Genomic DNA, 23,347 nt, shown 5'->3' with positions numbered 1-23,347 from the left:
TCATTACATGTGAAAACTGACTTTTAAAAATCTGATAGTTAAAGTCACATAATTCTGGAACGACAAAATTATCATTCTTCTAAATCAGAAGGGAGCTTTTTTCTACTTATTAAATAAAAATATTTCATACAATTTTTTATCAAAGCATTTTCATGTCATTATAGAGTGTGGACGGACAGACAACAGTATACCATACTAAACGTGTTATTCCCCTCCCTCTTCCCTTGTTAATGAATAATCACCTGACACTGTACATGATTTTTTTCATTATCATGCGCATTATAATGAGTGTCCATTGTAGAAAGAAAATGGTTATCCTTCAGAAGTTCTCCAGTACACCACTGATTTTTTTGTCGAATTTATGTAGCTAAATTTTTAGTGTTATTTGTAATGTTATAGACTATAGTTTTTTTTTTTGATTATTTGACTGAAAATAAAAATTACAAAAATTAAAATTAATGAATGTTCCTCAATGCATGCACAGCACGTATAACTGCAGTTTTATTTACATTAGTACAAGTATAGTCACATCTGTTATACAGTTAACCTTTAAATTAGTAAATTTATATCATTGAAACTCTACGTCTTATATTCGTTTCTGTGTAACAGATTTGACACTGCACATGTCAGAGACAGTATTTTTAGAAACTGTTTATCCTTGGTTAAACATGCTGTTCCTGGCTGGTCCAAAGGTAATCTAAAAAGATAAAGTACAAATACTTATATAGTACATACATCTCTACAATGCACATTTGTAATGATTCTCAATTAATTTTTGGAGCTTAATGTATTGTATAGATTCCCGTTAAGTGTTGAAGATTATATGTTGCCCTCTAGATGTCTTTTAAATATTTTTGCTGTTGTTGCCTTGCTGTCTCATTGACTTATAGAAATAAAAGAAGAATGTGTCTTAGGACACGAATGCCCCCGCTCAAGCTTTGCAATTTTACAAGTTGAAAAGGGGCATAACTCTAGAACGGTAATTGACTCACAACCTAAATTCCAACTCTGTCTGCGTGTTGTGGTCCTTAGCAATGTGTATGAGTTTCATAAAATTTGGATGAGACAAACTAAAGTTAGAGTGCAGAAACAATTTTCCTAGTTATAAAGGGGCATAACTCTAGAATGGTAAGTGACCCACTGCCAAAATTCAAACTCTGTCTGCAAGTTTTCGTTCTTAGCATAGTGTATGAGTTTCATAAAATTTGCATGAGGCAAACTTAAGTAAGAGTGAGGAAACAAAAAATGGGACGGATGGATGGAAATACAAAGTCAAGAGTGACACTTAATGTGCCCGTTGCCTACAGCGGGGGCGTAAAAAAATTGATTGAATTTTAAGAGTTATGTGCCTTTACATAGGTCTACCTTTTCAATCACTTGTAAAACATACATAAATTTATCATTTGCCAGGTTAAAATAAAGTTGGTCACAAAGAAAAAACTAATGCATTGCATATAGTTGAACTTACTTTGTAGGTATTTTCTTATGGTCTTCTAGTCTATCCAATGCTGAAAAATAAAAGAAATGGAAAACTACAAAACAGTTTCCAATTTTAACTAACACCAGAAAGTACAATTAAAGACCTCCCATCTTCTCTTGCCTTTTTTGACTACTATTGTGACAAGTCTTATTTCTGATACCAGGAATGCATATGTGTTTCATAGTTGTCAAGTATAAAGAATTCAGTGGGAGACAAACATATGAAAATCATCTTCAACAATATTTTGATATGTAAGATAGCAAACTGATATTTAAAAGAGAGGTAATAGAAACCAAAGAGATTTTCAAACTTTCAAGTCAAAGACAAACTACTATGCCTTGGCAAAAAAAAAAACTAGAGGCTCTCAAGAGCCTGTATTGCTCACCTGTATCGACTGTGGTTTTGGAAATCATGTAAAATAAGGTTAAAATCATAATAAATAGTATTAGATACCCCAATAATGATTGAGACCAAGTTTGGTTTAATTTGGCCCAGTAGTTAAATTAAAAGCAGGTCATCCCATTGTAGTCTTACAATAGTTACTGAAGACCCCTTATCATTATTTAAATTAGTTTTCAAGTTGTGACCATTTGAAATTGTTTTTTTACAATTTATCCATAGACTTCTATAGTAAACCCCTATGTTATATTTTTAGCCATGGTGGCCATCTTGGTTGATGGGCGGGGTCATCAGATACATTTTTAAACTAGATACCCTAAGGATGATTTAGGCCAAGTTTGGTTTAATTTGGCCTAGTAGTTTCAGAGGAGAAGATTTTTTTTAAAGTTAACGGACGACGGACAATGGAAGCCAAGTGACGAGAAAAGCTCACTTGGCCCTTTTGGGCCAGGTGAGCTAAAAATGACGAAAAAAAAAGACAAATCTACAAAACACAACATAGAAAACTAAATACTGAGCAACATGAACCCCAACAAAACTGCAGGTGATCTCAGGCTCTTTGCAAGGGTAAACAGATCCTCAAGATGGTCCTAGCTTAGATTTAGCAAAATTATTTGATATTCATCAATAAAGGCTGCAAATATTTATTTCCTACATTTTCTATATTTAAAAGTTACTAGAATAATAGAAAAACAAAGGATATGGGGTATCCATCCATGACACAAAATCAGTACATGCATAAGTTGGTATGGCTGTTGGTGGACTATAAGTTACCTAGGAAACCAGCCACAAAGTAGCCAGTGCATTGGTAATAGCATAATTCAAATGATACATTTTTGCCGTTAATGTAAATTTCCAGTTTATAAAATTGTAACTGTGCTAAAGCTGAAGTTGCAAACAGTCAAAGTTGATCTTATCTATTACAGTTTTGACTCTTTATGTTTCAGCCATTTTGGCTATTGAGCTCTCCTATGAATTACATGTACATCTTTAGCTTTTGGATTCAAGTATATATGATAAAGATCATTCAAGAAACATTTGTATGCACTGAAATCATGTCACATCTTTTTCCTCATTATTATAATTAATCTGTCAAATCCAGCTCCTTTGTAACTCAAACATTTTGTTCGCATAGAGAGTGGTTTGGTTTACCTTAATTAAATTGCTCACAAATATTTATTGTAAATCCTAACACCAAAGTTCTGTTGCACTGAATTTCTAGAGCATGGTTTGGTTTATAAAAGTTACACTGTACATGTATTACCTTGACATGAGGAATCATCTATAATTATTGGTGGCAGACTAAATTTTTCAACTACATCTGTTTGTGTTGCTTTATCTGTCACCTACAAGAAAATGCTAGTTCATTATTTAATCAAATTTTTCAAAACCCATTCACAAAATAAATTTTACATATTCAGACAATTAATTAAACAAGAAATATTCATGATATTTATTTTCAGAATATATGTAAAGTATTGACTAATTGTTGCTTGTTTAAACATTCAATGGCAACAGCATACATAATTACTAAATTATTTTATATTACCCAGGTGTTAACAGTTTATATTACCCTGGTGTTAACAGAGACAATTTGGTATTAATGATTTTATAAGTATTTTATTTTTGTCTTTTTGGATTGCCTGTCCCGTGTTAAGACTTTTATTCTTGCAGTATATTTTTTTTTGTCCAATTAGATATCTTTGGTCTTCTCTGCTAGTTAAGGATTATAAGCTGGTGAAATTCAAAACAACAATATTTTCATACATGAAATCTTTTTTGTATTAAGTTTTATTTTCTGTCTTCCTTTTTCTGCCTTTGACCTAAAATTTTGGGAGAATTCATTAAAACAATTACCCTTGCTGCATTTAGCTGTGCATTCAGTGGTTGTTTTGTTTAATTATTTTTGTCATTTTTGTTTAGGTACTTAGCTATGTAATTAATTGTCGGCCTTGTTTGTATAATCTGTCAAACTTCAGATCATTGGGCCTTCTAATACTGTGCCTGTGTTAAGTTAGAGCTGTTCCAGATTTATACACATAGTGGGTGGGGTGGGGGAAAGCAGGTGGTTGCATTTTCTTTAGAATTTTGCAAGAATTATAAGTAAAATGTAAATATATATATTATAAGTGGTTGGGGTCTTAAAAAAAGTGCCTCCCATCTCCCCAAGCTTTTAAATCTGGAACAACCCTTAGATTGGCAATGTTAAAAGTAAGCATTGAACTTAACACTAACTTATGGTAGCTGCATCTTGGATTTGTATTGTGTTTTTTTTAATTCAGTATCATATATTTTTCAGATTTGCAAACATAAAGGACAAAACCAAGGCAATAACTGACTTACAAACAAATAAAAGAATCAGTTATTTTGCCAGGGGAGACAATTAAAGGCGAGATAGATAAATCAGAAACAACATACAAATTACCCATAATTTTGTGATATAGCAAGAAAATAAGAATAAAGCATTTGATCTAAATAATTTTCATTAAAAAAGGTTATAAGTTTCTAAAGATATTTTTTTTTATTTGCCAATGACTGATTTTTTCCATTTATATGAAATTGTTAAAGTTTCAACCTACATTTCTCCAAATATGAATTTATTCTTTTAACTGAATTTTGAAACTGTATTCATTTATTAAACTCTAATTTCAAGAAAATTAAAGAAAATTCTGTCATATCATTATTTTTATGTCCATCCATCAATTAAAAAGTTTATTGTAGAAGGCTGAACAGTAAACTTCAATTTGATGTCCATTCAGGTACCCCGTATCTTTTCATATTCAGGTATCCCATATCTTTTCATATTCAGGTATCCCATATCTTTTCACTTTTATAATCACCTCAACAGAACTAGGATCTGTGTCTGTTATACAACATTTATCACCACATGATTTTGCTGCTTTCTTTATTATCTGTCTAACATGCATCCCTTGTTCAGTTAAAAGTTCTTCATATCTATTCCTAAAGAATCTATCTAAAAATTCACAAATATATTAATCAGTTTGTATGTAGCAATACAACAAGAAACATACATGCTAGGACACTTTTCTTTATTACTTCCCCAGATCTTGGCATGGTTCGTGTTGCTCAGTTTTGTTATGTAGTGTTATTATGCACTAGGTTGTTTTTTTTTTCGTCTTACATTATTTGCAATGGCCTTGTCAGTTTCTATTCGACTTTAGAGTTTTGAATGTACCCTTAGTATCGTCCACTTCTTTTTTATAAATCATTGTAATAAAAAAACTAAAAACAATGTTTTAACGATAACAAATATTTTTATTCAATCATTTCCTGATATATAAATACCTAAGTAGCGTAGCCCAGGTCGCAAAATTAGGGACCCCTGTATTTTTAACAGCCTCACTTGACCAGGGAAAGAATCAAATGAGTTTAAACTCCCATAGTTTTACATACATATATCTAAATAACCAATACTTGACCAAATGGAGATATCTACCTCTGATTATAGGAGAGGCTTTAGTTACTGCCTAAAGTTTATAATCTTCCGAATGATATTACACAGTTGAATGTTAAGCTCTCTTAGAAATGTTTATTTTTTTTATTGTGCTGTTTTTAAAATAAATCTCATCACCTGATTCTCACTATTTAAAATCATTCTCGTGTAGGCATACCACTGTGGTACCATGTAAATAAGTTTTAAAATAGAATTTGTTATAAATGATCTATTTTTAGGGAAACAATGCTTTTTAAATCCCATAGTGCTATTTCAAAATAAAGGGGAGAGCACTGTAATAAATATGCTTGCCTTTTGGCAATCTGATTTTAAATCAGATTTTTCACTTTGCCCTGTCAGATTTGTTTGTCGCTGGTGTAAGATCTAATTCACCTAAATAGGATCCATGTTTAGATCACCTTTTATGCATTTTTTTAATCAGGTAATCATTTTGAGTGACAACCTGGCACTTTGACTACAATTTTTACGATTAACACAATTGGATGAAAATTTCGCCGATTAAATGTTTAATCAACTTATATTTATATTATAAAACATGAATAAAATAATGAAACTGTATTGTTTTGCTCAGTTGAGGAATAATTATCATCTGGTCAGTCCATAAAATGGTCACCATGTCGGGAAATTATATTGTTAGAACATAAAATTTCGGGACTATATGCGAAAAAATTTTGCATTTTACAGAAAGATAATTTTTAAGTCTATAGTAAAAAATACATAAAATTTTGAAGGGAAAGATTTGATTGGATGCAAAAAGGTCACTGAACATGACCCCTTATGGGATGTCTTCAGAGTTTAACATGACAACAAACAAATCGAACAAAGCAAAGTGAAAGTTGGTGTCAGTCTTTTATCATTATTTTATGGAACTTGTTCAGTTATGAACATGTAAAGCAGGATCTGCATACCCTTCTTGAGCACCTGAGATCACCCCGGTTTTTGGTGGGGTTCTTGATGCTCAGTCTTTGGTTTTTTCATGTTGTGTATTGTATACTGTTGTTTGTCTTTTGATCATTTTCATTTTTTTTGCCATGGCGATGTCATTTTGTGTTTGAGTAACAAGTTTGAATGTCCCTTTGATTTCTTTTGTCTCTCTTTTAAGAAGTCTGAATAAAGATTACCAAAATGAAACAGTAAATCTTCCATTTCATCATCCCCATCAAAACAGTCTTCAGCATACTCAACATCTGTGAAATTTATATTTTGTCCACTGTCTGTCTGTAAAGAAAATATATATCAGTCAAGTTGAGTCAACACAAAATTTACCTATATAACTTTATTATCAGTAATACATGTATACCAACAATCGAGATGGGCATGCTTTACAAAAAAGTCCAGGACTGTGTATGTAAAGTACAATTTTCATGAAATTTTCTAATTCCAAGAGTTATAATTCCACCAATAAGTCAGTCAAATCCCGAACTCAAGCTATAGGTCATTATTATACACTTTTGTACTTAAAATCAGCTCCACCTCTGCAGGCAATACAAAAAAGTCTGGAAAAGTTCAATTTACATATAATCTTTTTTTTTTTAAAGGGCTGTGACTGTGCAAAAGTCAGTCAACTCACAGCAACAAAATGAAAATTTGATCGATAAGTCATCTCATCTTTGTATAAAACTAATGTACCAAAAAACTATGCATAATGAAAAAATAAATGGAGAATGTGTCCATGGGACACAGATGATGCTCCCCCTTTCATATAGCATTATAAAGGGGCATAACTCGAGAATGGTAAAAGTGACACCATCCAAATTTGAACTTGATCAGTGTTTTGTGGTACTGTGAAAGTACTTTTATTCGTGGGGTATGAATTTTCATGGTTTTCGTGGATGGCTTTATCCACGAATTTAAGTTTCCAAAGAAATAAAACAACTGCTGTCCAAATCAAGATATGGGAAGATCCCCATGTAGGTTTGACTGCATGGATACGGGCATAAAGTCTAGAGAATACATTGAAAATCAGCAAAAAGCACTATGAACTACTGTAAATTCAGAAATTAATGCGTGCATTTATTATTGCGATTGTTGAAGAATGGACAAAAATGCGAGTTTAATTATTGTGATTTCATGAAAATCTGCAAACGGATATATGTATCAGATATCAGAATGCGAGTTCTAATTATTGCGATACTCACCCAGTCGCATTATTCGCATTAATAACAACCTTGCATTAATTTCTGAATTTACAGTATGTATACAACTTCAGACTTGATTTTACTCATTTAATCTTTACAACACCTAAACTGTACGAATTCAAACCTTTTTAATTCTCATGAAAAATTAGTTTTGATCAATGAAAGTCAGACTCTGGTAATAATATATGATGCAGTGTTCATTTTATCTCCTCAGATTTCTAATACGAAACAAAATTCTTCACTCGATTTTTTTTTCTTCAGAAAACTAAAATCAACGAATTTAAGAACCCACGAACATGTAAATTTTGCTCAAACCACGAAATTTGATACCCCTGAATAAAAGTACTTTCACAGTAGTAAGCTTCATATTATTTGGTTGAGGCAAACTAAAGTTAGAGAACACAAACCAATATTGGGACGTACAAACAGACTGACGGACGTACAAGGGTAACACTTAATTCCTCCTCCAGTGATGGCGGGGGCATAAAAATGTCTGTAAATCTTTCTGATGATGGCAGAAGGATGAAACGACTGAGGAACAGACAAATGGTAACACTAAAAAATCTAACATTATCTGTCTGTTGACCATTAGATGTCTTTTAAAGTTTGTTTTGCTAGGTTGATGTCTCAATGATAATCAACATCTGCTTGTAACTATAAGCAAATACGGTCAAACGATTCTCAGACTGTTTATGACGTCTTTACACTAAATCCGTTGGATGTGTACTGTTAGATACTTTAGTCTGGGAGAACATGATTTAATAATTAGTTGTAATTGGCTTTGAACTAGCGTTCAATAACTGCAAGTACTCTTATTTCAGTGATTTGTGTCTATTGTTTTTTTTGTGCCTAATACCCATCTTTTGAGTTAAGCCAATTGCAACTGTTTTTTACAGTTTGTTTATATGTCCACTGTCCCAGGTTAGGGGGGTTGAGCGTTCACAAACATGTTTAACCCCACTGTCAACGTATATTCGTTCTGCCTAACAGAATTTCCACTGGAAACTTTGTTATAAATAATGTCATAATATCTATTCCTGTTGGAACAAATATTCTATACCATTTATTCCCTTAGGAACATGGTTCATGTCTGTCATATTTGTTTTTACGTAGATTATTTTGTTATAAATTAGGCCATTACTTTTCTCGTTTGAATTGTTTCACATTTTTCATGTCGGGCTCTTTTATAGCTGACAATACAGTATGGTTTTTTTCTATTGTTGAAGGCCGTACAGTGGCCTATAATTGCTTACTAACACTTCATTTAAACTCTGGTGGTTTGTTCTCTCATAAATAAATAGCAATCATACCAGATCTCATTTTTTTTTTTATAAAAATCATACAATAAATATGTAATCATGGTAATAATGACATTTCTGTACAATGTATATCAGAAATACCAATTGGCCTTTCTGAGGATTATCACCAAATATCTTTCAGAACCAACATTTGAAGACTACTTACTACTACAAAGTCAACAAGTACGCCAGTATAGTTTTTTATAGCTGAAGTATGACGGTAACATTTGTTCCCTCCTGTTGATTGATTTTGTATGACCATGACATGAAAATGTTGTTATCACTTTACTCACGAATGATTCTGATAGATTTTCAAGCTGTTTTTTTTTTTTATATATATCATGTATATATATTCATGAAAGATGATCCAATTACTATGATTTGTATATCTTTACTGTAATAAAACTGTTTTAGGTCAAGACTTAGTGCACACTTATCTTTTGAACCTAGCCATATACTAAATGTGCCAGTTCCAAACTGTGACCCTGAAATTCAATGGTAGTTATTGTCTTTCTAATATTTGTGTTTTTTAATGTCAAGTTACAGTAAATGGGCTTTGTCACAGATTTTGGAAAAATTTTGCATACGTCTTTGGCTTGTTGAACTATAGCTGAAAATTAAAAAAAAAAAAAGCATTTATCTCTATAATTTTCTGAGTTCTTACTATTTCTTTCAAAATAGATGAACATTTATATAGAAAGCAAATTAACTCTGTGAAAAACGTTCTCTTAAAATCAGATCTCCAATTTCAAGTCCATAGATTTTTCTTAAAAACTATATGTTGTTGGTACATAAAGTTCTGTTTTGATGAAGTAAAATGATAATGGGGTCACTGACTTCGTTTTTACGGTATACATCATTCAAAGTAGTGTTGAAAAAATTCCACAAAACATCAAAATAAGCGTAACATCATCGTGTTGTAGGCCGTAAAATGTTGATTTTTAACGTTTTCACCACCAACTAGATAACGGATTGGTTAATACCCTAATAAAGGGGCATAACTCTAGAACGGTTAAAGTGACTTGATCTGTGTTTTATGGTAATAAGCATTGTGTATAAGTTTCAAAACATTTGGTTGAGGCAAATTAAAGTTGGAGAACGGAAACGAAAAATTCAGCAATTTTTCCATCTGTAAAGGGGCATTACTCTAGAACGGTAAAAGTGACGCCACCAAAATTCTAACTTGATCTGTGTTTTGTGGTAATAAGCATTGTGTATAAGTTTCATAACATTTGGTTGAGGCAAACTAAAGTTAGAGAACGGAAACAAAAAATTAAGCAATTTTTCCATTTGTAAAGGAGCATAACTCTAGAACGGTAAAAGTGAAACAACCCAAACTCAAACTTGACCTGTGTTTTGTATTAATAAGCCTTGTGTATTAGTTTCATAACATTTGGTTGAGGCAAACTAAAGTTAGAGAACGGAAACCAATTTTGGGACGTACGGACGGACGTACGTACAGACGGATAAGGGTAAAACTTAATGCCCCCTCCGCTACGGCGGGGGCATAAAAATGAAGTGGGTAACCCTATGATTATTTGATATCATTAAAATGGAAAGGATCAAGTTTGGTAAGGGCCATATTCGGCCCTGATTTTTAAGTTCATGTTTAAAGATGAAAAATGTTTTAAGTTGATGAAAAGACATGTGAGAAAGTTAAATAGACCTTTGTTTGTCCAATTTTTATGTTAAAGAATTTATTTTTTACATCTTAAATAGGTCAAAAATAGAGATTTTTTCAAAATGTGACGAAATGGTCTGGATTTCAACCATATTTAGGCCTAGGAAACATAGAGCGCAGGTGTCGACAAACAAAATATTATTGTCATATATGTAAAATGTTACAGCAAACATTATGTGAGAAGATCTTTTGTGTAGACTCATGTGCTCTATGTTTCCAGTCCAAAAAATCAATGGAAATTGACCCGTTGTCATTGAAATTTTGTGGAAAATCAAAATGAGTGCTATTTGTGATGTCATGAATAGAACGAAAGTATGTAAATTTTCAACAAAAAGACATATTTCCTATCTAGTCATTGTATTAGCTGTGATTAATTGCGATATTGGTCAATAAATCCTAATTTGAAATTGTAGCAAGAAATAGGGGCCATTTTAGGGCCTTATTGAACCTACTCCTTTATGTACCAATAACATAGTTTTTAAGAAAAATCAATGGACTGGAAAATGGAGATTTGATGATTTTAAGAAAAATTCAAGAACGTTTGTCGCTTATTTAATATGCTTTCTATACAAATGATCATCTATTTTGAAAGAATTCAATTAGTAATATTTCAGACAATAAAAGATTTCAATTTTCAGTTTGATATTAACAAGCCAAAAATTGTATGCAAAATTTTACCAAAATCTGTGACATAGCCTATTTACTGTTCCATGATCTTAAATGATTTTACCTGGAAGCAGCCTGTTTTAAATTCATTTATATTTTGATTTTCAGTAGCATTTATGCCTTATTTAAAGATAAACGTCTATAGATATAGGAAGATGTGGTATGAGTGCCAATGAGACAACTCTCCATCCAAGTAACAATTTATAAAAGTAAACCACTATAGGTCAAGGTACGGCCTTCAACACAGAGCATTGGCTCACACCGAACAGCAAGCTATAAAGGGCCCCAAAAATTACTAGTGTAAAACCATTCAAACGGGAAAACCAACGGTCTAATCTATATAAAAACGAGAAACGAGAAACACGTATGAACTACATAAACAGACGACAACTAATATGACCATATTTGCCCATTTCACAATCACTTAAAATGTGCAAAAATATCCCAAGCGAGAACTGTTTGTACAAATCAATAATGATGTTGTGAAGGTATGAAGGGGCACTTACTATTTAATGCATGAATGAATCAAAATAATGAAAAAATAACAACTTGCTGAATATATACAAGTTTAAAAAACCTCAGGTATAATAATGAATCTATAGTATTACAGCCAACCTGTGAGCCCTGTTGACAGCTACTGCATGCACTATGACTAGAATATCCCATGTCAGTATCCCCAGTATCTGATGGTACAGAGAATGATGGACACCATGATTGTATTTTACTTCCTGATCCACTTGGGTATTGAAACTGTTTTGGATCATGTTGATTAGCATTCTCATCAAGTTCTAAACTAAAGTCATCTAGACAAACATTGTTGTTCTTGTCATGATCCAGTTTTGAAGAAAACTGCAATAAAAATTTATTATAAATGTGACAGTAGGTGCCTGTTTTTTTTATTACAAGTTTGACTAAGATTTAGAAATATGGACGCCAGAGTGGACAATAGGAAACATGTAGAGTGAGCAGAATTTTTATTATCCAGCCCGGTTTGTTCAGAATTGGTATTTGACATGCGTTGCCCTAAATTGTGTGTATACAAAACTCTCTACACAAGAACCCTCGCAACATCTTATGAAGGTCCTAAGATATCTATTGCCAGGCATATATCTTTCTCTTCTTGACATGCCCTACTTGCCTGTTTTATTGTCTTATTTGTTCTGGCCCTGAATATGCATGAAATAGTTGTCACTGGATATTAAGCAAACAACAATCAATCAATCAATCAATCATGTTTTTTTCCTTAGTGCTTTCATATTTTTGTTAGTCTATATTTGACCGTGTAATAATTTGGATTTGCACAACTGAGAGACATGTTGTCTCATACAATAAACTGATGAATTGATAAGTGTCATACCACATCACCTTATTTTTTATATTTGTTAATGTTTATATGGAGTTTGGATTCAGAGTCTCAACAGAAGATTTATTCTTTTAACCATACATTTAATATCTCATTCTTTCTTCAAATAAATAAAAAGGATACATATGGCCCTTAATATTATAGTAAAAACGAAACACTGTAGTGCCGCTAGCGACCAAGCACTTCTCTTTCAAATCTCACCACTTCTCCCTATCAGTTTCAAAAAGAGAAGTCACTTCTCCCTATGATTCTGAAGTAAGGTGAGCCCTGATCTGTCTTCAGAAGTGAAGTAATATACACACCAGGCTGAATTTCAGGTGGAGACTTGACAATTTAAGACAATGTGTAGCTCGATGATCTGAAAATCTGAAAGTTAATAAACTTTGATAAGTGGATCTATAGTACCATGTCCCCATCATGCATTCATTTTTACATTATAAATTTGTCCTAAATGTCTTTATTCAACTCATGCTTTGAATTTAAAAAGTACATCACTCTTGAAGTAATTTCCAACATCTTGAAAACATTTTCTAGTAGAAAAACTGAATAAGACAGATTTCAATGTTTAAATGTGGCATGCCATCTTTTTAGCTCTAAAATACTATGTATATATAACTTTTATAGTATTTACTTACCAAAAGGTTACATAAAATTATAAGAAGTTACTAAAATGTCAACGATTACACTTTCTTACAGATCTGATAACCATGATAATTCTTTGAAGTTACAAACTGTATTAGTGCTTTAATATTGACATTTGATCATTTTATATAATTTGCAACTATGATGTCAAATATCAGCAAACGTCACAAGTTTATGAACATTTCATTTTATCTATATTTAAGTATAACATCACAATTTTTGTCGAAACTTCCTTTTATAGGTATTTATTGTTGGAACTTCCTTTTATAGGCATTTATTGTTGAAACTTCCTTTTATATGCATTTATTGTTGGAACTTCCTTTTATATGCATTTACACAGCATAAAAAAAAGGAAAATCAGTTGAGGCAATCTTGACTTGTCATATGATATAGAAGTGTTGATGACAGACAGACAGAGTGATAACTATAGGACTAGTTGACAGGGGCCTAATTTTTGACTTGAAACTAAGATCTTAATAATCATAACATGCAGTCTTTGATACTATATATTGGTGATATTTGAGGCAATTGAAATGTGAAATGTACACATAAGAAAGCTTATGGACAAAAGAGATAATTTCAATTTATACCCAAGTTGATATAATTGCTTGCATTTTCTATCAGATATTTTTTTACACTTATTTGAATGCTTACAGAGAAGCTATTATATCATTGGTCATTTATGCTACAGTTGATGTTATCTCCTCAAAACTTTTAAGGACGTCATCATAATCATTGTTGTGTTTACCACTATTGAATATCTGTGTCCCACACAAATGTATACATTTCCTGTGTCAAGCCACAATTCTGTTCTCCTTTCCATTTCCTCACACACAAATGTATACATTTCCCTTGTCAAGCCACAATTCTGTTCTCCTTTCCATTTCCTCACACACAAATGTATACATTTCCCTTGTCAAGCCACAATTCTGTTCTCCTTTCCATTTCCTCACACACAAATGTATACATTTCCCTTGTCAAGCCACAATTCTGTTCTCCTTTCCATTTCCTCACACACAAATGTATACATTTCCTGTGTCAAGCCACAATTCTGTTCTCCTTTCCATTTCCTCACACACAAATGTATACATTTCCCTTGTCAAGCCACAATTCTGTTCTCCTTTCCATTTCCTCACACACAAATGTATACATTTCCTGTGTCAAGCCACAATTCTGTTCTCCTTTCCATTTCCAGGACATCACCAAATGTAACTTATCAACATGACCAATCACAGGTTCCACTAGTGGAGCATGAACTGCTTACCCTTCCAGGTCAACTATTTTCACCCTTTTCTTCTACCTTTTTTATAGGGTTTATGTTGCTCAATATTTTATATTCTGTATATCAACCTGTCAGATGCTTTAGGCTTTACTATTTAGCTTCAAGCTCTTTATTCATTTTCCTTTTTTTGGTGAGATAATTTTGTGATTACACCTTTAAAAGACTTTATAGATTTGTTTTTCTTTTTGCAACTTTTGTTTAGAAGAAAGGTTTTGATTGGTTTACATGAAATCTAGGGTTATTTACATTGAAAAATTATCTTATTTAACTTGCATCTGAAGAAGCCACAAAGGAGTGTTCCTTCTAAATTAACACAAATGATGTTTAATGAAATACTTTTCGATTCTTACAGAAAAAGGAGATAAAGGAATGAATCATTGGATCATAGTTCACTACATAGAAATTTTGAATCTACTATCCCTTCCGGAGCACCTGATATCATCCCTAGTTTTTGATGCCATTCCTGTTGATCAGTCTTTAGTTTTCTGTGTAAACTGTTTGTTGTACTATGGTTTATATGTTTTTTGCCATTATTTTGTCAGTTTATCTTTGACTTATGAATTTTGATTGCCTTTTCGTACCTTCTGTCACTTTTTTAAAACTTTTTACATTACTTAAGAAACATTAGTATACAAATAACAAAATATATATATTGCATATTTTACTTGGAATTATCTCCCCTTGTTCAGCCCATTACCTCTTTTGAATGTAAACTTTCTGACAAATCTTGTTTTGAATATTTTACTTGGAATTATCTCCCCTTGTTCAGCCCATTACCTCTTTTGAATGTAAAGTTTCTGACAAATCTTGTTTTGAATATTTTACTTGGAATTATCTCCCCTTGTTCAGCCCATTACCTCTTTTGAATGTAAAGTTTCTGAAAAATCTTGTTTTGAATATTTTACTTGGAATTATCTCCCCTTGTTCAGCCCATTACCTCTTTTAAATGTCAACTTTCTGACAAATCTTGTTTTGAATATTTTACTTGGAATTATCTCCCCTTGTTCAGCCCATTACCTCTTTTGAATGTCAACTTTCTGACAAATCTTGTTTTGAATATTTTACTTGGAATTATCTCCCCTTGTTCAGCCCATTACCTCTTTTGAATGTAAACTTTCTGACAAATCTTGTTTTGAATATTTTACTTGGAATTATCTCCCCTTGTTCAGCCCATTACCTCTTTTGAATGTAAACTTTCTGACAAATCTTGTTTTGAATATTTCACTTGGAATTATCTCCCCTTGTTCAGCCCATTACCTCTTTTGAATGTAAACTTTCTGACAAATCTTGTTTTGAATATTTTACTTGGAATTATCTCCCCTTGTTCAACCCATTACCTCTTTTGAATGTAAACTTTCTGACAAATCTTGTTGGTTCTCTGTTTCCAGCAGTAAAACATCCTTATCATCTTTAATTAAATCAGAGGAGTGATAAGTAGGTTGTTGTTTGCTGTTTAACTCAGTCTGTAAAAGAACCAGAAATTTTGAAGCTGTTATCCATTTATACATGAAATACAAGCAAAGTTCCCTTTTTTAATGTTAATTCTACCTATGTAGAAAATATCTATTGAAGCCAGCTGATTTAGCAAGTGAAAATTTAGTAATTTTAAAACTGTACATAGAGCAAAGAGAAGGAAGGTATGATATGACCAATATTTTTTTTTTTTTATAATTTTTTTTTTCTTCATGAATTTACAGGTATCAACATATTTTTATCTTGTGGTACAATAATCAAGCAAGTGAAATAGATAAGCGTGATAAGCATTCTATGGACTAACACTATGAAATCTATGGATGAAGTATAGTAATAACATTTTCATTAATATAGTAATAATAGTAATAGTAGTGCAAGAAATATATGAGCATGCATATGGTATAATAGTATACAAGTACTTTCAAATACTCATATGTATATACATTAACCTAATTTAAATTTAATTAATGATCTTAGCCCAGGGGTTCCAGTACAAGTTGTGTTCTTCCATACTTAAATATTTTGAAGAAATATGTTTCTCTAAAATCAAGTTTTCTTTTATGTAATTTTGAAGACCTTTAATATGAGGTTTTATATCTTGCATCTTACATCTGTAAATGAAATACTTTGTCAGTAAGATAACTTTATTTTTAATAAAATTCAATTTATAATTTTCATAGAGGCCAAAAATGACAATATTCAAATTTAGTGGAATTTCTATATGAACTATATCTAAAATCCAAGAATTTAGATTGTGCCAAATGTCGGCTACAATATGACAACCCCAAAGTAAATGTTCTATAGTTTCAGGCTCTTCCTTGCAAAATGTACACAAATTACAGTTAACAAGTTTCATTTTAAAGAGTAGAGCATTAGTCCTTAAGATATAATGAATAATTCTATATTGAAACCAACATAACCTAGTGTTTTTTGAAACCTTGGTAACACACAAGTGTATTTTTTTCCAATTTTCTATAACTTTATTAAGAATACCTTCCCATTTTTTTCTGCTACAAAATCTATAGGTAAAGTTCCTTGATTTAAAATAGTATACATGTCCTTTGAGCCCTTTTCGGACTTAAAGAAAATATTAATGTTAAAAGGTATAATAGCCTGATGTTTTTTCTCTCTTTCGGTGTTGATTCCAATGGCTTGTAGCCATTTTTTTTAGTGCTAATATAAGCCCATAAAACTGTAGAAACATGGGTTTGAAATTATACATAATTTCAAAATTTTCATAAGTTATATATTTCCATGTTCATCTAACAGGTCATTTACAGTCCATACCCCATGATGTGTCCAATTTTTATAGTAAACACTGACATTATCAATTATAATATGTTCGTTATGCCATATAGATGTCGAAATGACTTCCTCAAAATGAAATGGATGTCTGAGTTTTGACATAATTTTCCAGGCATGAAAAACTTCATCCCAAAATTTGTTGTTTGATTTTTTAATAATTCCAAAATAAGCCAACTTATTATTATTATTATTACAATTTTTCTATAGCGCTAAATCTAAAACAATATTACTCAAAGCGCTTTACATCACATGTTAAACGAAATATACACACAGACAGTGATAAAAATATAAAACATGAACACACAAAATAAATATTTAAGTGTTAAAACTTTTCTAGATAAAAGGATTAATAATGTGGAAATTTTTACAAAAAAGTGGAATATATATATCAATGAATCAAAATAAAATTATACTGAATAAAGTTGGTAAAATAAATAGCCAAAAAAGTCTAAAATAAGATTGCTATTAAAAATTATCAAATATAAGTTAAAAATTTGAAAACGTATTCAAAAGATGAAAAAGGAATATTACCATGTAAAAATATAATTACTGAAATGAAAAATATGTGTGCTACTAAAAACATACAATGTACATATTATAAATGAAACATATCTCCAGTTAAAAGAAAGGTTTGATAAATCAAAAGCAGGCTAACGTCTATGGCACAATGTATCACAGAAACGAATTTAAGGGATTAAAAATGCTTGTCGAAAAAAGTGAGTTTTTAAGTTCTTTTTGAATACAGGCACCGACTTTGCATTTTGAAGTTTTTTTGGTAATGCATTCCAAAGGATGGCCGCTGCTTGATCAAATCTTCTATTGCCGTAGGTTTTGGTTCGCACAATAGGAGTTACGAGTGTTAAGTTGTTTTCAGACCTTAATGATCTTGATGGCCTGTATAAATTTACAAGTTCACTAAGATATAATGGCGCTTCATGTTTCACGGACTTGAATACATATAATAATATTTTGTATTGCACCCTGTATTGCACAGGCAGCCAGTGAAGAGACTCAAGTGTCGAAGTAATGTGTTCGTATTTCTTTTTTCTTGTAACCACTCGCGCAGCAGTGTTCTGAACCCTTTGTAGTCTCTGAATCATGTAAGCTGGTAGTCCATAGAGTAAAGCGTTGCCATAATCCAATCTAGAAATGATTAACGAATTGACCAGAGTTTTACATGCATCCTCGTTGATGTACGGACGTATGCGGCCTATATTTCGTATTTGATAAAAACATGATCTCGAAACTGAACTGACTTGTTGGTGCATTGACAGAGTCTTATCAAAATGAACACCCAGATTTTTAATACACTCTGAACTTGTAATGATGTTTCCTTTAAAGGTGAGATTGCAATCCTTCAAATATTTCACTCGGTTTTTCGGAGCAAATAGCATCAGTTCCGTTTTGTCCTCGTTCAGTTTAAGCATGTTTACACACATCCAGGAACTTATATCGGCCAAACAGTCCTCAATTCGATTCGATGTGTTTTTCCAGTTATCAAGAGGTTCGAAAACTAAATAGATCTGCGTATCATCGGCGTAGCATTGATAAGACATGTTGTGATGTCTACAGATTTCGCCGATCGGCTTCGAAAATATAGTACCGGTATATAGCTTTGGGCCAAGCATGGAGCCCTGTGGCACACCGCAATTAAGACGAAATTCGTTGGAGTGGGCCGAGCCTACTGCTATACGCTGTGTCCTATCTCGGAGGTAAGAGAGTAACCATTTCAGAGCAGAACCTGAGATTCCAAAAGCATATTCTAATCTAGCTTCGATAATGTTATGGTCAATCACATCAAACGCCGCAGAAAGGTCGAGCATCAATAAAACGGCACAACAGTTTTTGTCTAGCGCACTTGCACTGTCATGGTGAACTCGAAGTAACGTTGTTTCGGTTGAGTGTCCCGCACGATAGGCAGATTGAGCAGGGTCATGAAGAGTGTTTGACAATAGATGCTCTTCTAGACGCTGTAAAATTTATATTTTGGGTGGAGGTAAATAATTGGATCCATTTGGATTTTGACTTAAATAATCTTCTAACCCAAGTAAGTTTTAACCCTTGTATAAAATGTCTCAAATTAATCATTTTTAGGCCCCCTCTAAAGTTTCTTGGCATAGAAGATCCCGCTTTATCTTGTCAGGCTTATCATCCCAAATGAATGAATAAATTTTACTATTAAGTTGACGTATCATATTATCATCTGGACCTGGGATGGACAGGAACAGATGATTTAATTTTGATATAATTAGTGACTTTATAATTGTTATTTTACCAAACGGGGTAAGTGACTATTTTGACCATTTTTGTAATATTTTTTCTATTTCTTGTAATCGAGGAGCATAGTTTAGATTTAACATTCTATCTAAATCAACACAGAAAGTAATACCTAATAATTTGAAGGTACTGAAACCCCATTTCAATCCCCACTTTACACATATTTTGTCTTGACTATGTCTTTTACTACCTATCCATATAACGTTTGTTTTGTCTAAATTAATTTTCAGTCCTGATATCTCAGCATAGAATTGTAATATACGAAGAGATGCATCCAGTGAGGAAGGCGACCCATCTAAAATAAGTGATGTGTCGTCTGCATATTGAGACAAGATATACTCTGAATCATCTATCGTAATACCCTTTATCTCATCACTACTTCTTACTAAAATGCCTAATATTTCAGCACATAGCAAGAAAAGGTAAGGAGACAAAGGATCCCCCTCTCATATACAGCCTCTCTCCACACGGAAAAAGTCTGACAGACAGCAGTTCTGGGTGACAGTAGATGTAATATCATTATAAAATGTTTTTATCCAGTTCATAATAGAGTCTCCAAAATTAAAATACTTCAGTGTTTCAAAGAGAAAGGCCCATGATATAGAGTCAAAGGCCTTCTCAAAATCAATGAGTAATAATATACCAGGGATATCATTTTCTTCTGTAAAGTGTAAAATATCATATATAAGTCTACAGTTCTCCCCAATAAATCTACCCGGGATAAAGCCTGTTTGATCAGAGTCAATAATTCTGTTTAGAACTGACTTTATCCTCTCAGCTATACAACTAGAAGCTAGTTTTTATGTTGAATTCAAAAGTGTAATTGGACGCCAATTTTTTAAGAACTGTTTTGACTTGCCTTCTTTTGGAATACATGTGATAACTCCCTGCCTCTGTGTGACAGACATTTCCCCTATCTGATATGAATAATTTATTGACCTCAAGACAAACTTTCCAATGTCTATCCAAAATACTTTAAAAAATTCTGCAGTAAAACCATCTGACCCAGGACTTTTATTATTTTTCATCCTTTTCAAAGCTTGTGTTAATTCAGTAAAAAGAAATGTTACCTTCTAATGATTCTTTTTCGATATCATTTAATTTAGATGTCAAAGATGGTAATTCCCTTGATAAGTTTACTTTTTTAAGACATTCTTGTCTTTTGTAAAGTTTCTCATAAAATATTTTTGATTGTTTTAAGATTTCTTTTTGATTTTCTACTACAGTATTTTCATCAGTAACTAGTTTTTTAATAGTTTTATTGACAAAGTTTTGTGTTTCTAAATTACAAAAAAAATTAGTGGGCCTCTCTCCTTCTTCAATCCATTGGGTTCTTGACCTAAACATATCGACCTTTAACCTTGTTCTGTCTCAAAATTCTAAGTTGACATTTTTTGGCTTCTATTTCATCAAGATTGTCCTCTGTAATTACCTTATTTTCTAAATTTTGTATCTCCTCAGTCAGTTGGATTTCCTGTTTTGTCCTTTCTCTTTTTATAAATGTTGAATATGACCAATATTTTGGTTTTTCGAACAAAAAGTTCATAGAGGAGCATAATTCTACCAAATGCCTCTCAAATACATTGTGTGTGAAAAAATATATATCTGAATTAAATCTTACAAAACATTTGTATTCTGCCTTATGACTACATGTGTTTTAAGGAACTAAACTGTACTGTTAACCACTAAAACCAACGGAAGAGTCTTGTATAATCTGAGTCTGGCAAGTGAAAACAAAAACTGCCACTGTTTGTGCCTTACATTAAGAAAAGTTATAACACAAACTGTTGATCGCCTATGTGCAATTCAATCGAAAATACTAATGTTGAAATTGAAATAATATAAATTACAATATGTTTCAAAGTCAACGGATCATGAAAATAACTTTTATTGACAACTTACAAGCAATGACCGAAGATCATAAACTCTGCAAATGCAGGACTTTGGGAAAGTTTGGAGAGCCAACTATCTAGCCTCAGAAGTTGAAACCTAAAATAAGATGTGCCAATGCTAATGCAATCAAAGCACGAAAGCGCTGTAAAGGCAGTTAATTACAGGTTGTGTGTATTTTAAGTCCAGTTATATCATTATCTTGCATAGTACAGTGTACTTATCAGAGGTGGCTTTCAGTATTTAAGATTTAGAGTTCTCTAATGATATTGAATAAGTTTTATGAATGTCATATTCTGAGCACTATATGAAGGCGATTGTTCTCACTTGTTTATGAACTAGTGCATTATGTCCAGTTTGTACCTTTTTTATCTATGTTTATATATATAGTCAAATTAGTTATCAAAGGTACCAGGATTATAATTTAATACGCCAGACGTGTGTTTCGTCTACATAAGACTCATCAGTGACGTTCAGATCAAAATAGTAACAAAGCCAAACAAGTACAAAGTTGAAGAGCATTGAGGACCCAAAATTCCAAAAAGTTGTGCCAAATACGGCTAAGGTAATCTATTCCTTGGATAAGAAAATCCTTAGTTTTTTCATTGGCAATCATAACACATCTCCTTATTTATATAATGATCTATATTCAACGACCTCAGGTACAAAAAAAAAGTATGTAACTAAACTATGATGGGGAAACCTTTGACTTCTTTCTTTATATAAACTTTTGATTTGGTACCATAGAACTATGTAGAGTAAATGTACATTGCAACATGTCAACTCTTTCAACTCCAAGCAAAATTATATTTCCAAGCATAAAGTAATTTATGAATGAAATAAAATGCTCCACTGGGGCGCAGCTTGATACGACCGCAGAGGTCGAACCCTGAACAGTTGGGGCAAGTATGAACACAACATTCAAGCTTGATTCAGCACTGAATTTGGATTGTAATTAAATATTTGACACAGCATAGGTTTCTGAACAGAATGAAAGTGGTCTAAGATACTTAAATAAATTTAATTTACCTATTCAAACCATATCATTATTATTTGCTTTTATATATAAATCAGAAATAACCAATTTAAAATGGAAAATTTTAAAGAAAAAAAAGGAAAAAGAATCCCCCCCCCAAATTTTTTGAACCCCTTATGATTCATCACCCCAAAACTCAATCCCAGCCTTCCCTTTGTGGTATGGTACCTTGCAGTACAATTTCAGAGAGATCCATACACTTGAACACATGTTATTGTCTGGAAACTAGAAAAATGCTTGTTTTTTGGCCCCTTTTTGGTCCCAAATTCCTAAACGTTTAGGGCAATTACCCCCAAACTCAAACCCAGCTTTCCCTTTGTGATATGGAACCTTGTAGTACAATTTCATAAAGATCCATACACTTACACACAAGTTATTGCCATGAAACTAGAAAAATGCTTGTTTTTTGCCCCTTTTTGGCCCCTAATTCCTAAAATTTGGAGGCAATTACCCCCAAAATCAATCCCAGCATTCCCTTTGTGATATGGAACCATGTGATACAATGTCAGAGAGATCCATAGACTTACACACAAGTTATTGTCATGAAACTAGAAAAATGCTTGTATTTTGCCCCTTTTTGGCCCCTAATTCCTAAAATTTGGAGGCAATTACCCCCAAAATCAATCCCAGCATTCCCTTAGTGGTATGGTACCTTGCAGTACAATTTCAGAGAGATCCATACACTTGAACACAAGTTATTGTCTGGAAACTAGAAAAATGCTTATTTTTGGCCCCTTATTCCTAAACTTTTTGGGCAATTACCCCCAAACTCAATTCCAGCTTTCCCTTTGTGATATGGAACCTTGTAGTACAATTTAATAAAGATCCATACACTTACACACAAGTTATTGCCATGAAACTAGAAAAATGCTTGTTTTTTGCCCCTTTTTGGCCCCTAATTCCTAAAATTTGGAGGCAATTACCCCCAAAAATTCAATCCCA

At 32.3% G+C, this 23,347-nt stretch overlaps 1 protein-coding gene across 1 annotated transcript in view; it reads right to left on the bottom strand.

Moving 5' to 3' along the window:
• Positions 1-459: 459 nt before the first annotated feature.
• LOC127724470 (uncharacterized) overlaps positions 460-23,347 on the bottom strand; it is a 31,035-nt gene continuing 8,147 nt past the window's right edge. Inside the window, exons 4-10 of the mRNA XM_052231436.1 lie at positions 15,762-15,887; positions 11,753-11,986; positions 6,476-6,572; positions 4,720-4,853; positions 3,144-3,225; positions 1,469-1,508; positions 460-697 (exon numbers count right to left, since the gene is read on the bottom strand). Coding sequence (XP_052087396.1) covers positions 580-697; positions 1,469-1,508; positions 3,144-3,225; positions 4,720-4,853; positions 6,476-6,572; positions 11,753-11,986; positions 15,762-15,887 — 831 coding nt within the window. The 3' untranslated portion in view covers positions 460-579. The remainder of the gene's footprint in view (positions 698-1,468; positions 1,509-3,143; positions 3,226-4,719; positions 4,854-6,475; positions 6,573-11,752; positions 11,987-15,761; positions 15,888-23,347) is intronic.

This window comes from Mytilus californianus, unplaced genomic scaffold, assembly GCF_021869535.1.
Source record: "Mytilus californianus isolate M0D057914Y unplaced genomic scaffold, xbMytCali1.0.p SCAF_14, whole genome shotgun sequence".
Classification (NCBI taxonomy): domain Eukaryota; kingdom Metazoa; phylum Mollusca; class Bivalvia; order Mytilida; family Mytilidae; genus Mytilus; species Mytilus californianus.
The sequence above is the reverse complement of the archived record's forward strand: the minus strand, read 5'-3'. Positions and strand labels throughout refer to the sequence as shown.